Genomic DNA, 24,543 nt, shown 5'->3' on the forward strand with positions numbered 1-24,543 from the left:
AAAAAAAAAAAAAAAAAAAAAGTTTTAGAATTGAAGCTATGATAGCCACCAAATCTAGAGTTCCTCTCACTTAGTGTGAATCATTGTTTCCCATTAGTTAAATTAGTTATAAGAGCAAATATTTGTTTGAAGGAGTCAAAAAGTCATTAGCAGTGTAATAAAGACAATATATTTTGCTAAAACAAGGATCCATTACTCTATTAATCAGAGATTATGACTATGCTTTTCTATTCATAATCATCATTTTATTTTATGATTAGGAGGACCCAGTATCAAGGAAACCAGTGGGGAAGAAAGAGAAGATTTGGGTTTAACTATATGATCTTTAAAGTGTTTCCTTGTAATGAAGAAACTTCAATTTTTCAGATTTCAAATTGGGATTTGGAGTAGGAGGCTTGGAGGGAGTGGCGTTTGGCCTGGCATAGCTCTGTGTACAAACTATGGAGCATTCTCTACCACTTTGGTTCTGTCATTAAGCCCTTTCCTCTAATGATATCACTTGAAATCATGTAAGGAGATATAGAAAGGCCAAATTTTGTGTATAATAAGGCTAAGTTTATAAGATATGTAATGTAATGTTTATATATAGCATATGAGAATTTAGGTCCTTCTGAACATATCTTATGTCCTCCTAAGATTCCTGTGTCTTTCCATTCTGATTTAATAAATTCAGAATGGGGCCCAGGCATGTGATAAGCCTACTGAGTCAGTATGATTCCTTGACCATATATGTGAATTTGGACAAGTTATTAAGTCTCTCTGAGACCATGTTTTGTCTTTATAAATCGATGATGAAAAGTCTATTTTCTTCATTGGATTGCTGTGCAGATTGAATGAAATATTCCATATAAAGTTTCTAACAAAGTAACTGCCTCTAGTGCTCAATAAATGGTTATGTGATGATATTTTTTAAATATATATTTGTAAGACAGTACCGTGAGACACAGATCTTAGAATTTAAGAATCTAAAATTGCAGAGTTCATTTAATGTCTTTCTTGCAAACACAATTCATACAACTAATTCATTCAGTCTTGGATCCTTTATAGAATACAGGGAGGGTCAACTATTGATAGACTATGGTTTTGTCATTCTTTCTTAGACATATTTAAATATACTTTTACCAAGTCAATTGAAAAAAACACATAAAGATAGGTCAAGGGCAGAAAGAAATTATTGGGCTTACAAATGGTATATACTTAAAAACCTTTGAAGATCATCTTGGAACCAGTGTCTGAATATGTTTGTGCTCTCACCATGCTGCCTATGTACAGCACAGATTTATATCTATGTTAAGGTAAATGAATACTCTTGTCTAATGGGAGATTCTCCTGATGAATCAAACCCAGACAAAAGTGAAATGAATAAACAGATCTACTAGAAAGTGATTTTAATGAAAGAATAATTCTGCATGTCAGGAAATCGACTATGGCACAAGTGATGAAATTGGACAGTTGAATACTGTCATTTAACAAAGCATTGTTCAAATCAAAGAAAAATTTTTAGAATCTCTGCATATTATATCTGTGTCTCTTCTCAAGGGAAAGGAGAGGATGTTCATAAAGCAACTGTAGATCATCCATAAGAAGAAAAGCTGAAAGGGAAATTTTATTTGAAAATGTTCTGTGGCTGCTGGGTCCTGAGTGAGCTGGGTCAGATTTGACTGTATGCAGTGTCTGTGAACTCGTTCCATGTGAGAAGAGAAGCCATTTTAATTTTCAGGATGCAATTGGACCACCCACCCCAAATAAATGAAGCAAAGCCCATACTTTGATGTTTATAATCCTGGTATGAAAATAGCTGAAGACAGGTGTGGTCTTTTATTTTCAGTGACAGGAAGTCATCACTGCAAATTAACACTCTTTTCTGGCAGTGAGAAACCAGATGTTTGTATTCATAGAGAGAATGTCTCTCAGTTGCCTTCAGCTCAGAATAATCCTTATGCCAGAATGGTATATTGTGGAGTGGCGTGTTCTGATCTCATACAATACCATAGAAAAACTAATCCTATCTCTTCTAGCCAGTGACTTTTGTTACTACATGAATAAAATGCTAACTCTGGTATAATACATTTAGTTTAAAAGAGCGCGTGCAATTTTTCTTTCTACCTTTTTGTCCTATCCAGGTCCCCAGCTGATTGGATAGTGCCCACCCACATTGAGGTCTGATCTTCCCCACTCAGTCCATTGACTTATCCATTGATCTCCTTTGGAAACACCCTCACACACACCCCAGAAATAGTGCTTAACCAGCTCTCTAAATATCTCTTAATCCAGTCAAGTTGACATCTAAAATTAGCCATCACACTGTATCACCTTGGACATCAGCAATTGTTTTCTGGAGAAGTTCTGTCAAAGGCAGTATCTAAAGCCTGAATTAGGGATGGTCATGTGCAAAGGCCCTTATAATGCAGATTTGGCCATTAGATAGAATAACTTTTGAAGTCATCATCTAAATGGCCAAATCCAATGTCATTATTACCAAACAGTCTTCATCGCCTCATGATTTTTCACAGTTTTGGGTAGCTTCTCTTTCCTGAACTCTTCTTTTAGCTTCTATAACCCTCTTGTTTTCTTCCTGCCCCCTTGATCATTTTGGGTTCCCTTGCTTGCCTTCCTTGACTGCCTAAGCTAGGAGCACCTTCCCCTCACTTTAAGAACTCTCACTTATAAGATGCATACTTTATGCCAGACACTTATGTATGTGTCTGTTTGGTCATAACAACAATGATCTTAGCTGTCTATATAGCATTTATATTTTGTCCACATGCTTTGTTAATTTGATTTTAGCAATATAGATGGTCTTACATAGTTGTGGCCCATTTAATCCTGAACATCAATTACTGACATGTCCATGAATACAGAAGTGAACTCTGTGAATCCTGTGGTAGGATTTTTGTAGATAACTACAGACCTCTCTTAGATGATCGAGAGGCTTAGAATTGAATGTCAAGTTTAGCTTTCCACCTTGGGATTCAAAGAATCCCAAGTAGTTTGCCAAGAAAGATTTCACATATAATAATAATAGTTGACTTAGGAACTGGGGGATGAGTGACACTCACTTTTCACCTACTTTTTTGTACTGTTTGAATTTTTACCATGTGTGTATATTATCTATTCAAGTAAACCAATAAATACTTTTTTCTAAAAAAAGACAAATATGTCACAGTAGCCCTTGAGGAACTCATTATTGTCTCCTTTTTTAATCCAACAATCTTGCTAAACTCTTTTATTTATTTTAATTATTCATTTCTACATTCATTGGATTTTTTTAATGTACACAGTAATATTATCCACAAATAATGGAAATTTAATGTCTACCTTTCCAGTGATTATGCTTTTATTTCTTTTATTCACTTTGTCTTATTCTGATGGCCAGAACTTCTACTGTAATGTTGAATAAAAATAATATCTAGCATTCTTGTCTTACTCCTCACCAAAGGGAGAACTTTTGACATTTTATCATTAAATACATCTGCAGTAGGATTTTTATAGATATATACCCTTTCTTACACAAAGTTTTCTTCAATTTTCAACTTGCTAGGAGTTCCTATCATAAATGAATGCTTAAGTATATTATTGCTTGCTTTTGTACCTGTTTAGGATAAAGTATTTTTTAAAAATATTTATATGGTAGATAACATTAATTGTTTTTACCTAATACTGAACCAGCCTTACATTGTTGGAATAGGCCCAGTTTGGAAGAATTTATTATTGTCCTTATGTATTGCTAAAATTGACTTGCTCCTACTTTATTTAGGGTTTTCTTTCATCTGTCCTCATGAATAACATTAGCCTACTTTTCCTTTCTTGTATTATTAATGTCAGGGATACAGATGTCATGAGGGATATTATTAGCTTTATATTTAAGAATTGTTCTTTTCTATGAAAAAATTTGTGTAATATGGAATTATTCCTTGCTTGGATATTTGCCTGAACTTGTAAATGAAGTCATATAAACCTGAAGTAGAAAAATTTTTTGGCGGTTGACTCGTTTTTTTTAATGCTTGTAGAATGATTATGTTTTCCGTTTCTTCTTAATCAGTTTTGGTAAGTTTTTTATAGGAATTTTTCCATATGGTTTAAATATTAAAGTTTATTAACACAAGATCTTTTTCGTTTTATTTTTTCTATAAAGTTGTGCATTGTTCAGAAAGGAAGAGAAGCAAGTTTAACATGTCTAACATTTGGAGAAAAATGTTAAACTAAGTTTATATTCTGATTTTGTTTAATAGGTAATCTTTTCTTGTTAAAAAAGTAGAGGAGGTGGAGGGTGGAAATATTTATCACAATAAGTAGCAAGGCTTATATATAAAATCAAATCATCCTTATTTTATATTGAACTGGGAAAAAAGATTGACAGAAATTTTTACATTTCTATTTTGATAATTCTGCATTCTGTATTCAAAGCTGAAATAGCTTTGGCATTATTTTGAATGGTTGTAGAGATCCTCTAAATACAGTAGTGGTAAGAGATTTATATATTATGTTGAGAAATCAGTAAGTATGTAAATCATGAATAATGATATTTAATTGGTAAAGTCCAATATTGGATGTAAACTTATAAAATATATATTTATGCTTGTATTTGTTTTCTGCTTTTTAAAATTGATGTCATTGAGGTATAACTTATATACTTGTAAATGACATACATTTTAAGAGTATTAGTTAAATAAATTTGACAAATGTATAACTACTACCTCAATAATATTCTCGTTACCCAAAAAATTTCCTTGTGTCACTTTATAATCAGTCTCCTCCCTTTTTTCACGCCAGTCTAATAATCTGCTTTCTATCACCATAGGTTAGTTTTGTTTCTTCTAGAATTTCAAATAGTATGAATAATTTAATATGTACCTTTTATGCCTGGGTTCATTTCTTTAGCATGACATTTTTGAAATTTGTCTGTTTTTTCCTGTATCTGTAGTTTATTAGTAATCCATTTTATGACTATACCACAAGTTATGTATCTGTTGACCAGTTTTAGACATTAAACTTGTTTCCAGTTTTCAACTATTTTGAATAAAGCAGCTGTAAGCATTCACAAAAAGTGCTTGTATGGATATATGTTGTTGTTTGTTTTGGATAAATACCTACGAGTGGAATTAATAGATTATAGAGTAGTTGTGAATTTCTTTTAATACACTGTCAGACCTTTTCCCATAGTCGTTGTATTACAGCCATACGTTGCTTAACAGCAGTGAGGCATTTTGAAAAATGCATTATTAGGTGATTTCATCATTGAGCAAACATAATAGAGTATATTTACCCAAACCTGAATGGTGTAGCCCACTACACACCTTGGCTATGTAGTATACCCTATATTGCTTCTAGGCTACAAAGCCGTCCTGCCTTTAATACTAAGCAGTTGTAACACAGTGGCAAGTATTTATGTATCTAAACATATCTAAACTTAGAAAAGGTACAGTAAAAATGTGATATAAAAGGTAAAAAAATAGTACACCTGTATAGGACATTTTTTATGAATTGAGTTTACGGGACTGGAAATTGTTCTGAGTGAGTCAGTGAGTGAATGTGAAGGCCTAGGACATTACTGTACACTATTGTAAACTTTATAAATGCTATACATTTTAAGCTACACTGTTTATTTAAAAAAATTTTCTTCAGTAATAAGTTAACCTTAGCTTACTGTAACTTTTATTCTATAAATTTTTTAATTTTTAAAAACTTTTGACACTTTTGTAATAACATTTAGCTTAAAACACAGTTGGACGTGGAGGCTCATGCCTATAATCCCAGCACTTTGGGAGACCGAGCTGAGAGGATTGCCTAAGCTCACAGGGTCGAGACCAGCCCAGGCAACTTGGCAAGACCTCATCTCTACAATAAATCAAAAAATTAGCCAGGTGTGTTGGCGCATGCATGTAGTTCCAGCTACTTGGAAGACTGAGGCGGAAGGATCACCTGAACCCAGCAAGTCAGGGCTGCAGTGGCTGTGAGCGTGTCACTGCCCTCCAGCCTGGGTGACAGAGTGAGACTCCAACTCAAAACAAAAAAAAATTATTATACAGCTGTATAAAATATTTCCTTTGTCCCTTCCTTCCTTCCTTCCTTCCTTCCTGCCTTCCTTCCTTCCTTCCTTTCTTTCTCTCTCTCTCTTTCTCTCTCTCTCTCTCTCTCTCTCTGTCTCTGTCTCTCTGTCTCTGTCTCTCTGTCTCTCTGTCTCTCTCTCTCTCTCTTTCTCTCTCTCTCTCTCTCTCTCTCTCTCTGTCAAAATCTCACTCTGTTGCCCAGGCTGGAGGGTAGTAGCACGATGATGGCTACCATAGTCTTGACCCGCTGAGCTCAGGCAATCTTTCCACTTCAGCCTTTTATTCAGCCTTTTAAGTAACTGGGACTACAGGTGTGCACCACCATGCCCAGCTAATTTTTTTTTTTTTTTTAATTATAGTGATGAGGTTTCATTATGTTTCCAAGGCTGGCGTTTTTGTTTTTAGTTGGTTTGTTTTTGAGTTGGGTCTCACCCTTTTACCTAGACTGGAATGCAGTAGCATGTTTGCAGTTCACTGCCGCCCTCAAACTCCTAGGCTCAAGTAATTATTCTTCCCCAGCCTTCCGAGTAGCTAGGACTACAGGTGTGCACCACCATGCCTGGCTAATTCTTCATTTTTTAATTTTTGTAGCAACAAGGTCTTACTATGTGACCTAGGCTGGTGTCGAGCTCCAGTGCTCAAGCAATCTTCCTGCCTTGGCCTCCTGAGGTGCTGGGATTATAGGCGTGAGCTACCACATCTGGCCTAAAATATTTTCATTATAGCTTTATGTTTTCTTTTATTTTAAAATTTTTTTCATCTTTTTTTTTTTTTTTTTAGTTGGAGTCTCGCTCTGTCACCCAGGCTAGAGTGTAGTGGCATGCTCACAGTCACCGCAGCCTCAACCTCCTAGGCTCAGCCTTCCAAGTAGCTAGAACTTCAGACATATGCCATCACTCCTGGCTATGTTTTCTTGATTTATTGTAGAGTTGATGTCTCGCCAAGTTACCAGGTCTGGTCTCAAACCCGTGGGCTCAAACAGTCCTCTTACCTCGGCCTCCCTAAGTGCTGGGATTATAGAAGTGAGCCACTGCACCTAGCCTATTTTTTTACTTTTTAAAATATAACTTTTCCCATTGCTAGGTCATTGTGGCCATTGTCTTGGTAAACTATGGTGTGGCCATGTGCTCTTTGAGCTATGGCCAGGCCATGTTTCCTAACTTTGGCCCCCTCTCCTACCTTGGGGAAGTGAGTCTCCTCTTTCTCTCTCTCTAATTTACTTTCTAAATAAATTTTATTTACTAATCTAAAAAAAATCACTTTCACCCTCACATCTTATCATAATGGAAGATCTTCAGGAGCAATAACATTCATAGAGCCGTCATATCCTACAGTAACACTACCTTCTCTTGGAATACCTCCTGGAGGGTCTACCTGAGCCTGTTTCATAATTAACTTTTTTTGTTAATAAGTAGAAAAAGTACACTCTCATGATTAAAAAATGCAGTAATCTTATGCTAACATCGCCATATACTTGATCTGTTGTTGATGGAATGTCATTGTGTGGTGCATGAGTATATTTTGCACTCCTGCCATCGTTGTAAGATTATTCCAGTTGTTTCATACCCCTGTCAACACTAGATATTGTCACTTTTGTAAAAGTGTAATTATTGCATTGTGAGTTATTTTTAAAAAATTTTTGAAGTTCAGTTTGTCAGGGTTTTCTTCTATTATAGTATATGTTTTTTTATCCTAAGAAAAATGTGCCAACCCAAAGGTTTTTTCTGGGTGTTTTTTTTCCTCCAAGTTTTATTGTTATAACTTTTACATTTATGTCTGTGTTTTATTTAGAATTAATTTTTGGAATGGCATGATATAAGGATTGAGATTCATTCTTTTCCATAAATATAGTTGTTTCAGCCCACATATGGTTGTTTCACATACCCACAGTTGTTTTGGTACCATTTGTAAAATTATTGCTTTTTTAACTAGCCAAGTTGTTTTAAAATTGAATTGATCACATATGGATCTGTTTCAGGGCTTTCTTTTCTATGTCTTTGATTCATATGTCTATCCATATCATATACTGCCTTAACTATTGAAGTTTTTTAGTAGAATTTTAAGTCATGGTGTATAAGTCCTTCAGTTTTAGTTTTCCTTTCCAATATTTGCCTTTTCATTTAAATTTTAGAATAAATTTGCCAATTTCTACTAAAAAAATTTGTGAGATTTGATGAGGACTGTATTGAGCCAGTGAATAACCTAAAAGTAATTGACGTCTTAACAGTATTCAGTCTCTGGCTCATGAACATTGTATATCTGCCCATTTATTTAGGTGTTCTTTAATATCTCCCAGCATTGTTTTATAATTGTCCATTTGCCTTACATATATTTTGAGTTGGTTGTAAGTGGCTGATGTTTTTTGGGTTTTTTTTGTTTTTGTTTTGTTTTGTTTGAGTTGGAGTCTCACTCTGTCGCCCAGACTGGAGTGCAGTGGCCGCTCCCGGCCACCGCAGCCTCGACCTGCTGGGCTCCGGCGATCCTTCCACCTCAGCCTTCCAAGTAGCCGGAATTACAGGCATGCGCTACCATGCCCGGCTGATTTTTTGATTTATTGTAGAGATGAGGTCTCGCTGCCCAGGCGAGTCTCGAACCTGCGGGCTCAGGCAATCCACTCACCTCAGCCTCCCAAAGGCGCAGGATTACAGGATGAGCCAGCTGATGTTTTTTATGCTATTATAAATATTTTTTTAAAACTCTATTTGCTAATAATTTATTATTATGGAAGTAAAGTGATTTTGGGATTGACCTTGTGTCTGGCATTCTTACTGAAGTCATTTTATTAGTTCTAGTAGCTATATATCTATCTTCTTTCTTTAAAAAAAAAAAAAAACTTGCACTGTACCTCTAATACAGTGTTGAATAGAAGTGGTGAGAGCAAACATTGCTCCCAGTTTGAGGGAGAAAGAGTTCAGTATTTAACTACTAAGTATGATGTTAGCTGGAAGTTTTTTCATCAAAGAATTCCTTAACACCTTGAGGAAGTATCTTTCTATTTTTAGTTTGCTGAGAATTTTTATTATGAATAAGTGATTAATCTGTCAAGTGTGTTTTCTGTGCTGTGATTTATGATTTTTCTCTTCTATTCTCTTTGCATAACAAGTTATATATATATAATATTAAAAAGCAATTTGAATATATGGATGAATCCCACTTACATATAATGCTCTTTTTTTAATATATGACTGAATATTGCTTACTGTTTTTGTTTTTGTTTTTGAGTCAGAGTCTCACTCTACCTCCCAGGCTGGAATGCAGTGGCACGCTCACGGCCCCTGCAGCCTTGACCTGCTGTGCTCGGTGATCCTTACGCCTTAGTCTTCCAAGTAGCTGGAACTATAGGCATGCACCACCACACCCAACTAATTTTTTTGATCTATTGTAGAAATGAGGTCTCTCCAAGTTGCCCAGGCCAGTCTCAAGCACATGGGCTCACGCAGTCCTCTCACCTCAGCCTCCCAAAGTGCTAGGATTATAGGCATGAGCCATCATGCCCGGCTTGTTAATTTTCTTTACATCTGTTTATAAAGACTGTTGGTTAGCAAAAAAAATTTTTTGTTTGAGTCAGAATCACGTTGCCCAGGCTGGAGTGCAATAGCATGATCAAAGCTACCATAGCTTCAACCTGCTAGACTCAGGCTATCCTTCCACCTCAGCTTTCCAAGTAGCTGTAACTACAAGCTCATGCCACAACACCCAGCTATTTTTTTATTTATTGTAGAGACAAGATTTCGCCATGTTTCTTAGGCTGGTCTCAATCTAATGGGCTCAAGCAGTCCTCTTGCTTCTACTTCCCAAGGTGCTGGGATTACAGGCATGAGCCACTGCACCCTGCCATTTTTTTTTTTTTAAATAATGTCTTTCTCAATTTTTGTTTGAATCATGAACTGAGTTTCTAAGTGTTCAGTTTTAACAACTTTTTCTTCCTTCTGTCATATTTGAAAAGTTGCAATTTTCATAGGATTTTCGTTACCTATCAGTTTTTGTTCATTTCATTACCTGTCAATTTTATTGACATAAAGTTGTTCATAGTATTTATTTTCTAACTACAAGGGGGGATCCATTAAACCTGAAATTATCTTTTGGAGTATATGCCTCTTGTAGTACATGCAGAATATGTTCCTCCAGATCAAACAGTCAGCCAGAATTTTTATCTGGAATTTTTGAGAAGGTTGCGTCATGATTTGTGGAAGAAATGTCCCAAGTTGTGACAGAGAGGTGACTGGTTCTTCCACCATGACAATGCACCTGTCCACACCGCACTGAGTGTTCAGTAGTTTTTGACCAAAAACAGCATGAACTCCGTACCCTACCCTTCCCTGTTTACCCAATCTCACCTCAAACGACTTTTTTTTTGTTTTCCTGGATGAAAAAAGTCCTCATAGGGAAGTGTTTTGCCGATGTGGAAGACATGAAACAAAAAATGGCAGAATCACTAAAAGGTGTCAAAACTGATGAGTTCAAAACTTTTGAACAGTGAAAAAAGTGTCTCGATAAGTGTATGACATCCAACTGAGAGTACTCTGAAGATGACTGAAGTTTAAATTTATAAGAATAAATACATAATTTTTTATAAATAGATTCTGGATTTTTTGAGTTTCCCCCTCATATTCTTTTAATATTTGTAGGATTCTAGTGGTATCCTATCATTTATTCCTGATATTATTAATTTATGTTTTCTCCCTTTTTGTTATCAATTTTATTGATGTTTTTCAAAGAATTCTCTTTTTATTTTAACAATTTTAACCTCTTCTTTGGTTTGATTTTACTGATTTCTGTTCTTTACTACTGCCATTTTTGTACTTATATTGTATGTAGTTTGCTCCTTTCTTAGCTTCTCAAGGTACAAGTTATTACATCATTAATGTTAAACTTATCTGCTTTACTAATGCAAGTTTTGGAAACTGTAATTTTATGTATTTATGTATTTATTTATTTGAGTTGGAGTCTCACTCTGTCACCCAGGCTGGAGTGCAGTGGCATGCTCAAGGCCACCGCAGCCTCTACCTGCTGGACGCAGGCAATCCTTCCACCTCAGTCTTCCAAGTAACTGGAACTACAGACATGCACCGTCACAGCCGGCTAATTTTTTAATTATTGTAGAGACGAGGTCTCGCGAAGTTGCCCAGACTGGTCTCAAAGCCCTGAACTCAAGCAATCCTCTCGCCTTGGCCTCCCAAACTGCTGGGATTATAGGTTTGAGCCACCATGCCCAGCAGAAGTTGTAACTTTTTAAGTACTATTTTAGCTATATTACACAAATTTTGATATATTGTTTGTATTACCTTTTAGTTCAAAATGATTTCTCATTTTCCTGTGAGTTCTTATTTGATCCCTTGGTTATTTAAGAGTTTTTTGTTTGTTTTTTTGAGTTGGAGTCTCACTCTGTTGCTCAGATCTGAGTACAGTGGCGCCATCATAGCCTTGACTTTGTAGGCTCAAAGGATCCTCCTGCCTTGGTCTCAAGTAGCTGGGATTACAGGCATGTGCCACCAAATCCAGCTAATTTTTTTGTTGTTGTTGTAAAGATACGGTCTCACTATATTGTGCAGGCTGATCTCAAACTCCTGTACTCAAGCCATCCTCTCGCCTCAGCCTCCCAAAATGCTGGGATTATAGGCATGAGACACCGCACCATCCAAGAGTATGTTTTTAAGTTTGCAGATATTTGCAGGTTTCTTCCAGATTAGTTTTTGTTATTTTCTACTTTAGTTCTGTTTCTTCAGAGAACATACTTTTATGATTTTAATCCTTTAAATTTTCTGCAGGTTTTTTTTTGTGGTCTGGCACGTGGTCTTTCTTGGGAGCTAGTTCACATGTACTTGAAAAGAGTATGTGTCTTGCCACTTAAATAAAATATTCTATAAGTATTTGTTCAATTCAGTTTTGATAGTATTGTTGTAGTCTTTATATATTTATTGATTTTCTGTTTATTTATTCTTTGAGTTATTGAAATAAGAGTGTTGCTGGACACAGTGGCTCACACCTATAATTCCAGCATTTTGAGAGGAAGAGGCAAAAGGATTGCCTGAGCCAGGGCTTCAAGACCAACCTGGGTAACTTGGCGAGACTTTGTACAATAAATTAAAAAATTAGCTGGGAGTGGTGGCACATGCCTGTAGTTCCAACTACTTGGAAGACTGAGGCAGAAGGATTGCCTGAGCCCAGTAATGTAACGCTGCATTAGCATGCCACTGCACTCCAGCCTAGGCGACAGAGTGAGACTCTGACAAAAAAAAAAAGTTGAAATCTCCAAACATGAGCAAATTTTATCTATTCCATTCACTTCTATCAGTTTTTGCCTTGTGTATTTTGAAGCTCTATTTTAAATAGATATGCATGTCGTTTTTTTGTTTGTTTTTATAAATTGTCCCTTAAATTATGAGGTATCTGTCTTTATCTCTGGTTATATTGTTTTGAAGTTAACTATCTAATATTTTAGTCATTCTAGCTTTTTTATGATTATTTGCATTAATTATCTTTTTCCTGTCTTTTGCTTTATATTTGTTTTCTTATTTTGTTATTTTATTTTTTTAGACACATAGTTTTGCTGTCTAGCTCAAGCTGGAATGCAGTGGCACAATCATAGCTCACTGCAGCCTCCAGCTCCTGGGCTTAAGCAATTCTCCTGCCTCCACCTTTCGAGTAGCTGGGACTGCAGGTACATGCCACCATGCCTGGCTCATTTATTTTTAATTGTTGTAGGTTGGGGTCTTGCTGTGTTGTCCAGGCTGGTCTCAAACTTCTGGACTCAAGCTGTCTTCCTGCTTTGGCCTCCCAAAGCACTGGAATTATAGGCAAAGTCACTGCACCCAGCCATTTATCTATTTTTTTATATTGAAACTGTAATTCTTATAGATGTGTAGAGTTGGATCTTGGTCTTTTATCCAGCCTTATCTTTGCCTTTTAATTGTAATAGGCCATTTATATTTAATTATCAATATCATTGGTTTTATGTCTCTCATCTTGCTATTTGGTTTTCATTGAGTATTTTATATTTATCTCCCTTACTAGTTCATTAGCTATGTTGTTGCTTTTATGTTGTCAGTGGTTCTTCTAAGATTTATAATATTCCTGTTCACCTTTTTATAGTGTACCTTCAGATTATACCACTTTATGTATAATGGAAGAAACTGACAGCAGTATACTTCTATTTTCCCCTCTTACCTTTGTGCTTTTGCTGCCATATATACTTTACTTATGCTTATGTTGTAATCACCACAATGCATTCTTATTATTTTTGCTTAAAATAAGCAATTATCTTGGAAACTTAAAAACATGAAAGCAAATATCTTTTATATTTATCCATGTATTGACCATTTTCAGTTGTCTTCATATCTTTTTTTAGATATGTATTTTCATGAATTTTCATATTAACTTTAACAATTTCTTTCAATGCAAGTCTGCTTTTGATAAAGTATCTCAGTTTTAGTTTATCTGAAAATGTCTTTGTTTTTACTTTTGGATAATATTTCTAGATTGACAGCTTTCTTCTTTATTATCTTGAAGACACTGTCCTGTTGATTTTGACTTGTGTTGTTTCTGATGAGAAATTGGTGGTCTTGTTCCTCTGTATTTAATGTGTCTTTTTCCCACTAGCTGTATTCAAGATTTTCTCTGTTACTTGCTTTCAGCAATGTAACTGTGATGTGCCTTGATGTGGTATTATGCTTTAGAGTTAAGCTTCATGGATTTGTGGGTTTATAGTTTGCAGATTTGGAAAATTTTTAGTCTTGTGTTTTCATATGCTTTTTCTGTTCCTTATCTATTTGGGACTCCAGTTATACATTTATTGAGCTGTATGTTGTCCTATAGGTCACTAAAATGCTAATCTCTTCCTCCACCCTCCAGCCTTTTTTCCTCTGCTTCAGTTGTATCCTTTTCTGTGTTGCCAAATTTTGTGGTGTTTTATTCTCCATTGCCTCATCTGTTGTGCCCTGCCACTTTCCTGCTTTGTGGTCCAGAAATGGACTCTGAACAGAAAGGGTGATTCTAGGACTAGCCTCATTTGTTTATCTTCTCTCAGACCACAGTCCGGTACTGTGGGTCCCAAGTTATCTTACATATTTTGCTCAGTTTTCTAGTTTTTTATAGTAGGAGAGCAAATCCAGTCCATTTACTATGTTATAGCCAGAAATGGAAGTTGTTTGTTTTTATATATTTATATGTTTTATATTTAGATAAATTATACATATTTATACCTACATTAAAATTATCTATCTCTAGTAACAAGTCACCCAATTGCAAGCCAAATGAAAAATTGTTCTTTCTCAGCTTGCTCAAGATTTTAATGTATTGGCTATGGTGATCCTTTTTTTTTTTTTTTTTTTTTTGAGTTGGAGTCTCACTCTGTCACCCAGACTGGAGTGCAGTGGCACACTCCCGGCCACCGCAACCTCGACCTGCTGGGCTCCGGCGATCCTTCCGCCTCAGCCTTCCAAGTAGCTGGAACTACAGGCACGCACTACCACGCCTGGCTAATTTTTCTGATTTATTGTAGAGATGAGGTCTCGCCAAGTTGCGCAGGCGGGTCTCGAACCTGTGGGCTCAGGCAATCCACTCACCTCACCCTCCCAAAGCGCGGGGATTACAGGCTGAGCCACCACGCCCAGCTGTGATCCTTTTTAAAGCAAGCTGATAAAGAGAAAACTGTTCCAGTAGATATAGGGGTTTCTTTTTTAATAGCCTATGAATGCTACTAAAAATGCAGTTTTGTTATAGTGTAAGTTAGCATAATATCACTGGCTTTTAAAGCAAGTTGATGTATGTTTCTGTGTCTTCTATTTTTATTAAAATCTGCTAATTTTTCCATTGTCTTTTCCTAATCTCTTCATAATAAGAGAAAGTATTGGATATTTTATTAGCTTAGCCTTAAGTAGAGTTCTGCTATAAAACTGTCAAAAAAGAGGGAGAAAATAATAAGGATTACTGGCTGGCATTTTTATTTTATTTAGTAAGTAAAAACAACTCGTTGAGGTAAAACTTGTTTACATTAGGCTCTAGGAGTCCACAGGAACAGCTAGTAGTTACCAATCATCTGAAATGCAGTCAAGAACTATTCAAAATTTAAAGTAACAGCCTGGTACATATTACTTCCAGATCTCTATGCTAGAAGTAAAATATCTAGTTTTATTTTTCTGTTGTATACAAAAAAAAAATCTGTCTTAAGCCGTTTTCTGGCTATTTGATAGCTTATTCCTAAATCACTTTTTTGTAATCACATGATCTTTGGAGGAAGAGGGTATAATAAGATTTAAAGTCATTACTTTTCTTTCATTGTTTGTAGTTTTGAATGTTTATAAGAATTTTTTGGACACTGTGTCACATATATATGTCAGTCCTGAAGACCATTTAAACTGGGCAATCAGTTCATATGTGGACCTTCAAGGAAGTCTTCATCTTCAATAAATTTCTGTGTCTTCCTTCTTTATATTAAAAGGTGACTAGACCCAAGTGGCAGAAAGAGATGGGACTTTGGGCTTCAGCACCTAGTGACTTCTGACTGTAGTTCTCTTGCAAAGTAGTCTTTCCTCTCTTTAAATAGCAACTAGATTGATTAGTGCAATTTTCAGCTTCTTTTCTGGATAGTGTTTACAGGAGAATAGTTTCTGGATTCTCTAAGAGTGACAGTTCTGGTATCACACAGATTGTTTAAAGTTCCTGCTAGAAAGAAATCAGTATTGGACTAAACATTGCCGCTTTTTACTGTTTTCTGAGGCAGACATGGAAATTCTGCCTCTTGACAAACTCAGAGTGAATTATATTCCTCCAGGATATCCAAAACCCACTCCAACCACTTTCTAAATTCAGATCACTGAAAGAGTAGATAAATCCCAATAATCTTCCTGGTCCCTCACCCCTATCCTCCCAATATGGAAGCATTGATTCTATGCACAGAAATCACCTATAAATTCCCAAAGTTGATATTTAAATTAATTTTAATTCTATGTTCAGGAACCCTTGTGCTGATTTAAGGGAAAACTCCAGCAATTTTCATCCCTACCTGTCTTTATTTCTCCTTCACACAACTATGACTTTTGACATGACTGACTAATTCCAAGGAATATTCTAATCCTCCTAAAAATTCTGGAACAGTAGAAGAAGTTATTTATTTTCTCAAATAGAAATGCACGAGTTTGTAAAACACACACTACTCATATCAAAGAAACTGAAGTTTAACTCAGCTTGGCTGAAGTAACTTCCCAGCATTCAGACCAAGAGTTTTCTTTCTTCTCCTCATCATTTTTTAATGAAACCTGAAGGACATTCAGGCAGAGCCTGTCCTTCACTGAGTTGGACCACTTCATCTGTTTCTCATAGCCAGCGTTTGGACTTGCTCTTTCTGTCAGCCATGTGACCTCTCTGGTCATTTTGAGTCTCTTCTCCTCTTAGCTACCAGCCCTGGAAAGCAAAAGGCTTCAACACTTGCAAATTGCAGATGTCCTGTTTCCAACAGCAGGCATGTCTCAGTTTTTCCCACTTTCTAAGATTCCCTGTAGTAAACTCAGTCTTGTCCATTTCTTTTCCCATCCTTCCTACTTTCCAAAAAAATGTTTTTCCCTGGCTTAGAATATAAAAATACTTTACCATATGCATTCTCATTCAAGTAATCACCAAGTTATTAAAAATGCATATGCTGAGTGATAGAATAATTAAAAAGAAAGATAGCCTTTTTCTTCCAGATAAATACTCACATTTTCTTGTTTTGCTAATACCAAATGTCTATTCATAGAGATTTGTACCAAAGATGTTGGCAACATTTACATCAGTTACTAGTATTTGATGGGAGAAAATGAATGAAGAATGAATGTTTTGGGAAAGCAGTTGCTCACTTCGTTTTTTTCAAGTTATTCTTTTTTCCCATTTTCAGTTTTTGTTTCCCTTGGCTATCCTTCCATTGGCAACCCTTTTCCCTTTTATTTTTCTTTACCTTTGAAAGTGCCATAGGCCAGGCTCGTTGACTCAGCCTGTAATCCCAGCACTTTGGGAGGCCGAGGTGAGTGGATTGCCTGAGCCCGTGGGTTCAAGACCTGCCTGGGCAACTTGGCGAGACCTCATCTCTACAATAAATAAAAAACTAGCCAGGCGTAGTAGCACGTGCCTGTAATTCCAGCTACTTGGAAGGCTGAGGCGGAAGGATCTCCGGAGCCCAGCAGGTCGAGGCTGCGGTGGCCGGAAGCGTGCCACTACACTCCAGTCTGGTTGACAAAGTGAGACTCCAACAAAAAAAAAAAAAAGAAAGTGCCCTACTCTGCTTCTAACTTTATTTTTTAACTTAATCTTCAAAATATGGGATCTTATATTTAAAACTCATAGTTAAAAACATGTTAAAGTTGGCTCTCCACATTAGATTGTTGGTATCTTAGAGTGAAGTGAACAAAGAAGGATGACGAGGAAATTACTCTATTGAACTACTCTCCAGGAAATCCTTCTCTGTACTTTTAAAAACTTTTGTTCTTTTTCAGGAGTCCAATGTGCTGATTGCTGCTAACAGTCAGGGTACAATTAAGGTAAGCTGTTTTATACATCTCCATTTTTAAACTCGGATCCATTTTTAGACTATAACAGAATCATGGAAATACACGATTGTACTGAACCTTGAAGATCATTCCAAATCATGAGTCTCTGTCTTCTTGGAAATGGTTTGATTGAAGGGAAAAAAGAATAGGTAGGTAGCTTGCAACTATGAAGAAGATGATAGTCCTTGTTGAAGTTGTATTGATACTGGATGTATTGATAGATGGTCAGATTGGAAAACAGGTGAAGATTGCTAAACAGTCACTCTGGGCTAGACATTGTTTAGTTTCTATTATGTAGTGCAACTACCCCACAGGGTGTTTGGTTGACAGGGCCCAAGATACATCAGCAGATGCTTAGATGCTCACTGGATTTCAACCTAGCTTACTCTTATTTTATTCTTCTCTTTCTCCTTGTTTCTCTTCCTTCTGTTTCCTGAAAAGTAGGGTTTTTTCCTCAATTGCCGAAGGGGGAAAAATATTTTAGTGTTCAAGAGAAAATTGACTGATGGCTATTTAGTACTTTAGCATGATACATTGTATAAATAAATCCTGAGCTAAGCGGTGAACTTTCTAAACGAAACACCATGTTGGTAGAGGTTTTCAGTCCATGAGTTTGATCAGCACTTGTTCTGAGGTTGGCTGTTCTTTCCAAATATTCTCTGCTGATTTGGTGGAAATATCGGGATTTTTTAAATTAAATGTCTATTTCCCCTGCCACTTAGCATTAATTTGTCATAGGTTACTTAGACTTCATCTTAAGTGGAGAATGACCCAGCAACCAAGGGAGCAAATCCAATTCTATCACATTTTCCAGTGGAGGTGAAACAACCAATATCAAAGCATAAGAACTGCACTAAATTACATGGTCATCTCCTGTTTTAGGCAGCTAGTTTCTCTGTTTGGAAAGCCTCTTTAGAGAACCATGGTCAGGTCAAATGAGAACCAGGCCTTTGAACTATCAATGTTTGTTTTGCTCTGGAATTTCAAAGCAAGATGGCAGAATATCTTGGAAATCTCTGATTTAGGTATCTCTCTGTAGGCTCTCAGTCTTTCTCTGACTTATTCTCATGTCAAAGCATGAAATGAAAGGACACCTCATTCTTCAAGTTTGGGCTTTCGAGCAATTGGGATTGTTAAATACCTGCAGGTGCTCAAAACTACATAGGCATTACCGAATCTCACTGACAAATCTCAGATTTTGTTCAGCAGCATTGACCTCTTAAGTAGCCTACTTGCTTTATATAATCAAAGGCATTAGGGAAGCACAGATATTAGTAAAACCTTAGCAGAGCAAGAGGGGAAAGATTGTACCTATAAATATTTGCCACTTAGAATTGTAGTCTTCATCTAATATAATCCTTTTTAATAGTGTCTTATAAGCATCCTCATGTTCCTATGTCCTTTCTTAGCTATTCGCATCCTCTTATTTTTAGTTTTAGCAAATCACAACTTACTTTTATGACAATATACTACTTTGATTCCAAAAATTAACAAAATATCTTGATGCCAGATGATTGACTAGGAAATGAATGCAGCAGTAGGAAAAGGCACAATTTTAGGTCCTGTATATCTTGATCACTATAAGCAATGTTTATCGGTGGAAGAAACAGATAAATTAAAATCCTAAACAGTAACAATTTAAATTTTCTTAAGAATGGTAAAATACCAAAATATGTTCCAAAAATGTTATATCTGTGCTATACATCATTCAGTTCATTTATCGGTATGTTTTATGTAGCTTATCTTGAAGGCTCCCTAATTAACTGTGCAGATAATCGTGCAGCTGTTGAACTGAAAGTCAGAAAGGATTCGTGTCCAAACCCTTCAAATTCTTAGGCATTTTGCCAATTGGGAAACATTTTTTAAAATTTGGTTCTCCATTGGTAAACATAGTAAAGATTCACTAAACTCATTCTGTATTTTAAAACTTTTATTAAACTTATCCTTTTCCCCCCAACTAGGTGCTAGAGTTGGTATGAAGAGTTTACTCAAGTCAATTTGTACTTGATCCTGCTGAAATACATCTGCAGCTGACAATGAGAGAAGAAACAGAAACTGTCATGTGATGTCTCTCCCCAAAGTCATCATGGGTTTTGGATTTGTTTTGTGTATTTTTTTCTTTTTCTCTTTTCCTCCTTTATGACCTTTGGGACAACATTGGGAATACCCAGCAAACTCTCCGCCATCAATGTAACTCCACGGACTTTGCTGCTGTTGGTGGTGTGGTTATCTAATCTTTGTGATAGGGAAGCAAATTCTTTTGAATAAAAATAAATAACAAAAAGTAATAAAAGTTTATTGAGCCACAGCTGAGCTGGGGAAAGTTTTTGTCAAACGTAGCAAGAGATATTCTTTTCAAGAAGGAGCACACATGAACTATAGAATAATATAGTAAATAATGTGAAGGTCCATATTACCCAACCTCTTTGGAATTATGCATAAACCAATGTAAAGCATAGATTCCTTCCAGCGAATTTAATGTTTATAGTAGCTGGAAAGATTACTTTATGAGTTCCTGTTTTTATATTCTGACCAGATTTACATCATCAGCAAGTACCATGCTCTCCAGTCTCTCTGGATCTGGCAAAGGATCTCAAATTTTGACCTGTTGAGACTACTTTCAAACAGAAAGGGAATGCCAGTCTCTGGTAGCAAACTCTATCTTTGCATTTGAAATGTCACATATATATACTATAAACCCTAAATTTAGACTCAGCCAACTAGCCATAGCTATTAGTATGTGCCATCCTGAGCTGAATAATGACTTGGAGCAGAGGTCAGAAAACATTTTCTGTAAAGGGTCAGTTAGTAAGTATTGTAGGCTTGGAGGGCATAGGTTATTATCACAACTACTCAATTCTGCCAACGTAGCAGGGAAGCAGCACTGGCAATATGTGAACAAATAAGCATGACTGGGGAGCTGGCAGAGTGTCAGATTTGACCCACAGACCATAGTTTGACATCCCCTCACTTAGAGGAAAAAAAAAATTGAAACGATATTATCCAAATTCCCAAGCCATATAATCTCTTAAAACGTCTAGTTAATTTGATAAATTGTTTTCAAGTTGTAAAAGGAAAGGAGATGATAGAGCATCAGGGTAAGCAAAAGGAATATAAAGAGCTGCTTTAAATGATATGAACAGAGTATACTTCACATTTATAAAAGTAGACATTTGGAAACACTTGGTTGAATTAAAATAATACATGATGACGGTAATCAGAATGTCTCAATATCTTCTTTTTTTTCCTCAAGAGACAGTCTCACTTTGTCACCCAGGCTGGAGTACAGTAATGTCATCATAGCTCACTGCAGCCTCTAACTCCTGAGCAATCCTCCTCCCTCAGCCTCCTGGGTAGCTGGAACTACAGTGGTGTGCACCACCACGCTCAGCTAATTTTTTTTTTTTCGTGGAGATAGGGTCTTGCTATGTTGCCCAGGCTGACCTCAAACTCCTAAGCCTAAGCAGTCTGCCTGCCTCAGCCTCCCAAAGTGCTGGGATTATGAGCATGAGCCACCATGCCTGGCCCCGATGCATTCTTTTTTTTCTTTTGTGTTGGAGTCTCACTCTGTCGCCCAGACTGGAGTGCAGTGGCACGCTCACGGCCACCGCAGCCTTGACCTGGTGGGCTCTAGCGATCCTTCTGCCCTCAGCCTTCCAAGTACCTGGAACTACAGGTGCGCACTACCATGCCCAGCTAATTTTTCTGATCTATTGTAGAGATGAGGTCTCGCTAAGTTGCCCAGGCGGGTCTCGAACCCACAGGCTCAGGCAATTCACTCACCTCAGCCTCCCAAAGTGCGGGATTACAGGCTGAGCCACCGAGCCCGGCCTCGTTCTCTTACTCAAAATTACTGAACCCTACTTCAGGTTCACATTTTGTTAACTGAAATGCTTGGGGCCAAATGTATTTTGGAACTTAGAATTTATTGAATATTAGAAAAATATTTAATAGAGATATGTTATATAATAAGTAATAGCCGCCAAGAGAGTCTAGAACAGTATGCCATAATCAAACATTCATACTTATGCTTCAAAATGTATGAATGTTCACATTGCATGAGATTAATTAATAAAGGCCAAAAATAGTCTTGCATCAGTTTAGGTCTGGTTTTACCATCAAACCAGTGTGCCTCAAACTTAGGCGAAATGTTTCTGTGTTCAAAGCTTCAAGAGCATTACATCATACTCACCTCTGGAAGTTAAGGCTCAATTCTGAGAAGAAAGGCCAATGTCATTCAAAATGCACGTCACCAACCAGAACATTGTTAGTCAAGTATTGTTTCCAAGATTAATGAAAGATCTTTTGAAAAATTACAGAGAGACTATTCAGATATAGATTTTTCATGAAAGGAACTTCATTTAGGCCAGAAAAATCATCAAAACAGGAAACTAACAGTTAATGCCTCTTTGATTATATTTTAAGTAGAAGCAGATTATTGTCATATTTTATTTGGTCTTACTTTCCTTAATGTTTTATTTCAAACTGTTAACACTGTGGAATCATTTAATTTCCATATGTTTGGGATGATACAGTAAGGTACATTTAGTTATTAGAGGGACTATTTTTTTAATAAATTACTTTAAAAGGTGCTTCATTTAAATTTTTTCTGTATTATAGTGAGAAACCATTTTTAAATTTGAGTTAGTCTCTGCAGGATTTCAAGATAAAACTAAATACTTTTTCTTGTAAAAATAACTATTTAAATAATTCTTAAAGATAATGTACACTTTAACACCAAAAATGCACCTCACTCAAGAATACTGAGTTGTTAAAATATGTTACAAGTTAATCTTTTTTTCAGTGGATTTGTAGGGGTTTCTCATACAGAGCTTGCCTTTGCTCTCAAATGCACAACTCATGAATAGGAAACATTAAAGACTGAATGATTTTTTAAGGTTTTTATAAGAAGATTGAGCTATTAAGCATCAAAATATGTATGGGACTGTGCTACAATTTCAGAAAAATTAACCTGGATGGGCCATTATTAGTAAGCAAGGAAGAGAAGCAAGTATGAGGAGCCCAACAGAGTAGAACCTTCTAAGGGTTTAGTTGAGAATTTGAGTTTTGTTATAAAGGCACTTAAAAGGAATGGCATGATCTGACTTTGTGGTAAATTGATAGATAAGGGCAAGTGTGAAATTAGGAAGATGATCAGTTGAGTTTTGGGGGCTTGAACTAAATTTGTGGCATTATCTAACCTAAAGGCCTGTTTTAGCTGATAGAGTTCACTTCAATCTTAATTCCTAATCTTGAAAGGTTATTAATTTTTAAAGTAATTGTCATATAAATTGTGACAAATGTAACTCAGTAAGTTTATCTCTTCAGTGGTTATACAATCTTCAACCAGCAGTAAGTGACTTGGGAATCTCATGGCCAAAATATTCATAAGCTATTTTGGATCATCACTTTTCTACGATAAGCAGAACTAGAAGCTTTTTAGCCCTGGTCCTAAACATAAGTGGAATAGGCCACTGCCCATAATGGAATTATGCAGGTGTAATTAGTAGGATTAATGGTTACTTAGAAATGAGACACTAGAAGATGTCATCTTAGATCCTATTTTGTTAGTTACATTGCTGACATTAACCCTTGTGGTGGTAGCAGAAGAGCAGTTAGCTATCAACTTAAATGTGGCTTCTGGTTAATGTGTTAGACACTTCAAGACTTGGAGTGAAGAGAAAACCATAGTGATAATTCAAGAAATATCTGCTGAGCTCCCACTTTGTATGGGGAACTATGTACTATATTATGATCCCTACCCTCAATAAGTATATTGTCTAGTAGGAGAGACATCTGAGTATGCAAGGTTTAAGTATCATGCTATACAAAAGCTTTAGGTGTACATAGGAAAAACATGTAACCTAGAATGGTGGGAAATTAAGGGCTGGGAGTAGAAGCAGCTCTCAGGAATTTTTTTCATATAGGAAGTGACCTCAGCTGAATTCATGAAAAGCAAGTAAGAATTAAGCTATAAGAGGCAACGGAACATTCAAGACCAGTGGAAGCAAATTTTAAAAGTATGAGTAGCTCCCATGACCAAACAGGAACAATTTCAGGAACAAAAAGTAATACTGGCTTATAACCCAAAGTATTAAGTAAATATCCACAAATTCGTACTGATAAGAACAAATTGAAAAGAGACAAATTTTCCATGCGGGCTTCCAAGTAATTTATGTAGATAAAGAGATGGAGCATAACTTCTTACTCCTCAAGTATTGACTGTGCATACTGACTTCCAAAGAATACAGTATGGAAAGGGAGGAAAAAAGAGTACATTTACAATAGAGAAACCTCACAAAGACTACCGTAACTAGGTGATCAAATTTTGATGATGATCAAAAGTGGTGTCTTATTGATAGTAGTATACTCTTCATATGATGTAATGAAAATGGCATTTTAACTCTGGTCTTTCTTCCAACAGTAACCCCATAACCCTAGTCCAACTGTGAAAAACATCAGACAACTCCCTACTAAATACCTGATCTGTACAGCTGAAAGAATATTTTATTCCAGCAACTAATTAGTGAGGGAGATTCAGTCCACTCCTTTGCCTGACACCTCTGCTGATGGTCAGGAGTGGATATGAGCAATTGTTCAAAAAAAATGTATAAAGTCATTCAGCCACTGGCTATGGTGGTTTCACTCCTTCAGCAAAAGTTGTAGTGCCAACTATGTAGTAGTGTCTTCTAGGCCGGAGCCAGCAGATTTTTTTTTCTGTAAAGAGCCAGATAGCAAATATGTTAGACTTTGTGGACTAGAAAGTCATCATAGCTACTTAATTCTGCCATTGTAGCTTGTGAAAGCAGTCCTGAATAAAATGTAAACAAATGAATGTAGCTTTGAGGATAGACTGAAAAAACCAAAGCTTTTTCTATCAATAATCAACACAGAAGACTTCTGTGACCACTGGTCACCAAGAAGTATATGGGGATGTCTCCCCACCACCAACCAGTCCAGTGCAGTCGACACCA

General features: G+C 36.3%; 1 protein-coding gene across 7 annotated transcripts in view; it reads left to right on the plus strand.

Annotated features, from left to right (window-relative positions):
* RFWD2 (ring finger and WD repeat domain 2) overlaps positions 1-19,877 on the plus strand; it is a 179,228-nt gene extending 159,351 nt beyond the window's left edge. For all 7 annotated transcript variants that reach the window (XM_021710953.1, XM_008055217.1, XM_021710944.1 and 4 more), the window contains 2 exons: positions 17,516-17,560; positions 19,531-19,877. In XM_021710953.1, coding sequence (XP_021566628.1) covers positions 17,516-17,560; positions 19,531-19,548 — 63 coding nt within the window. In that variant the 3' untranslated portion in view covers positions 19,549-19,877. The remainder of the gene's footprint in view (positions 1-17,515; positions 17,561-19,530) is intronic.
* Positions 19,878-24,543: the final 4,666 nt, after the last annotated feature.

The sequence above is a fragment of the Carlito syrichta genome, unplaced genomic scaffold (genome assembly GCF_000164805.1).
Source record: "Carlito syrichta isolate Samal-C Ts95f unplaced genomic scaffold, Tarsius_syrichta-2.0.1 Scaffold80634, whole genome shotgun sequence".
Classification (NCBI taxonomy): domain Eukaryota; kingdom Metazoa; phylum Chordata; class Mammalia; order Primates; family Tarsiidae; genus Carlito; species Carlito syrichta.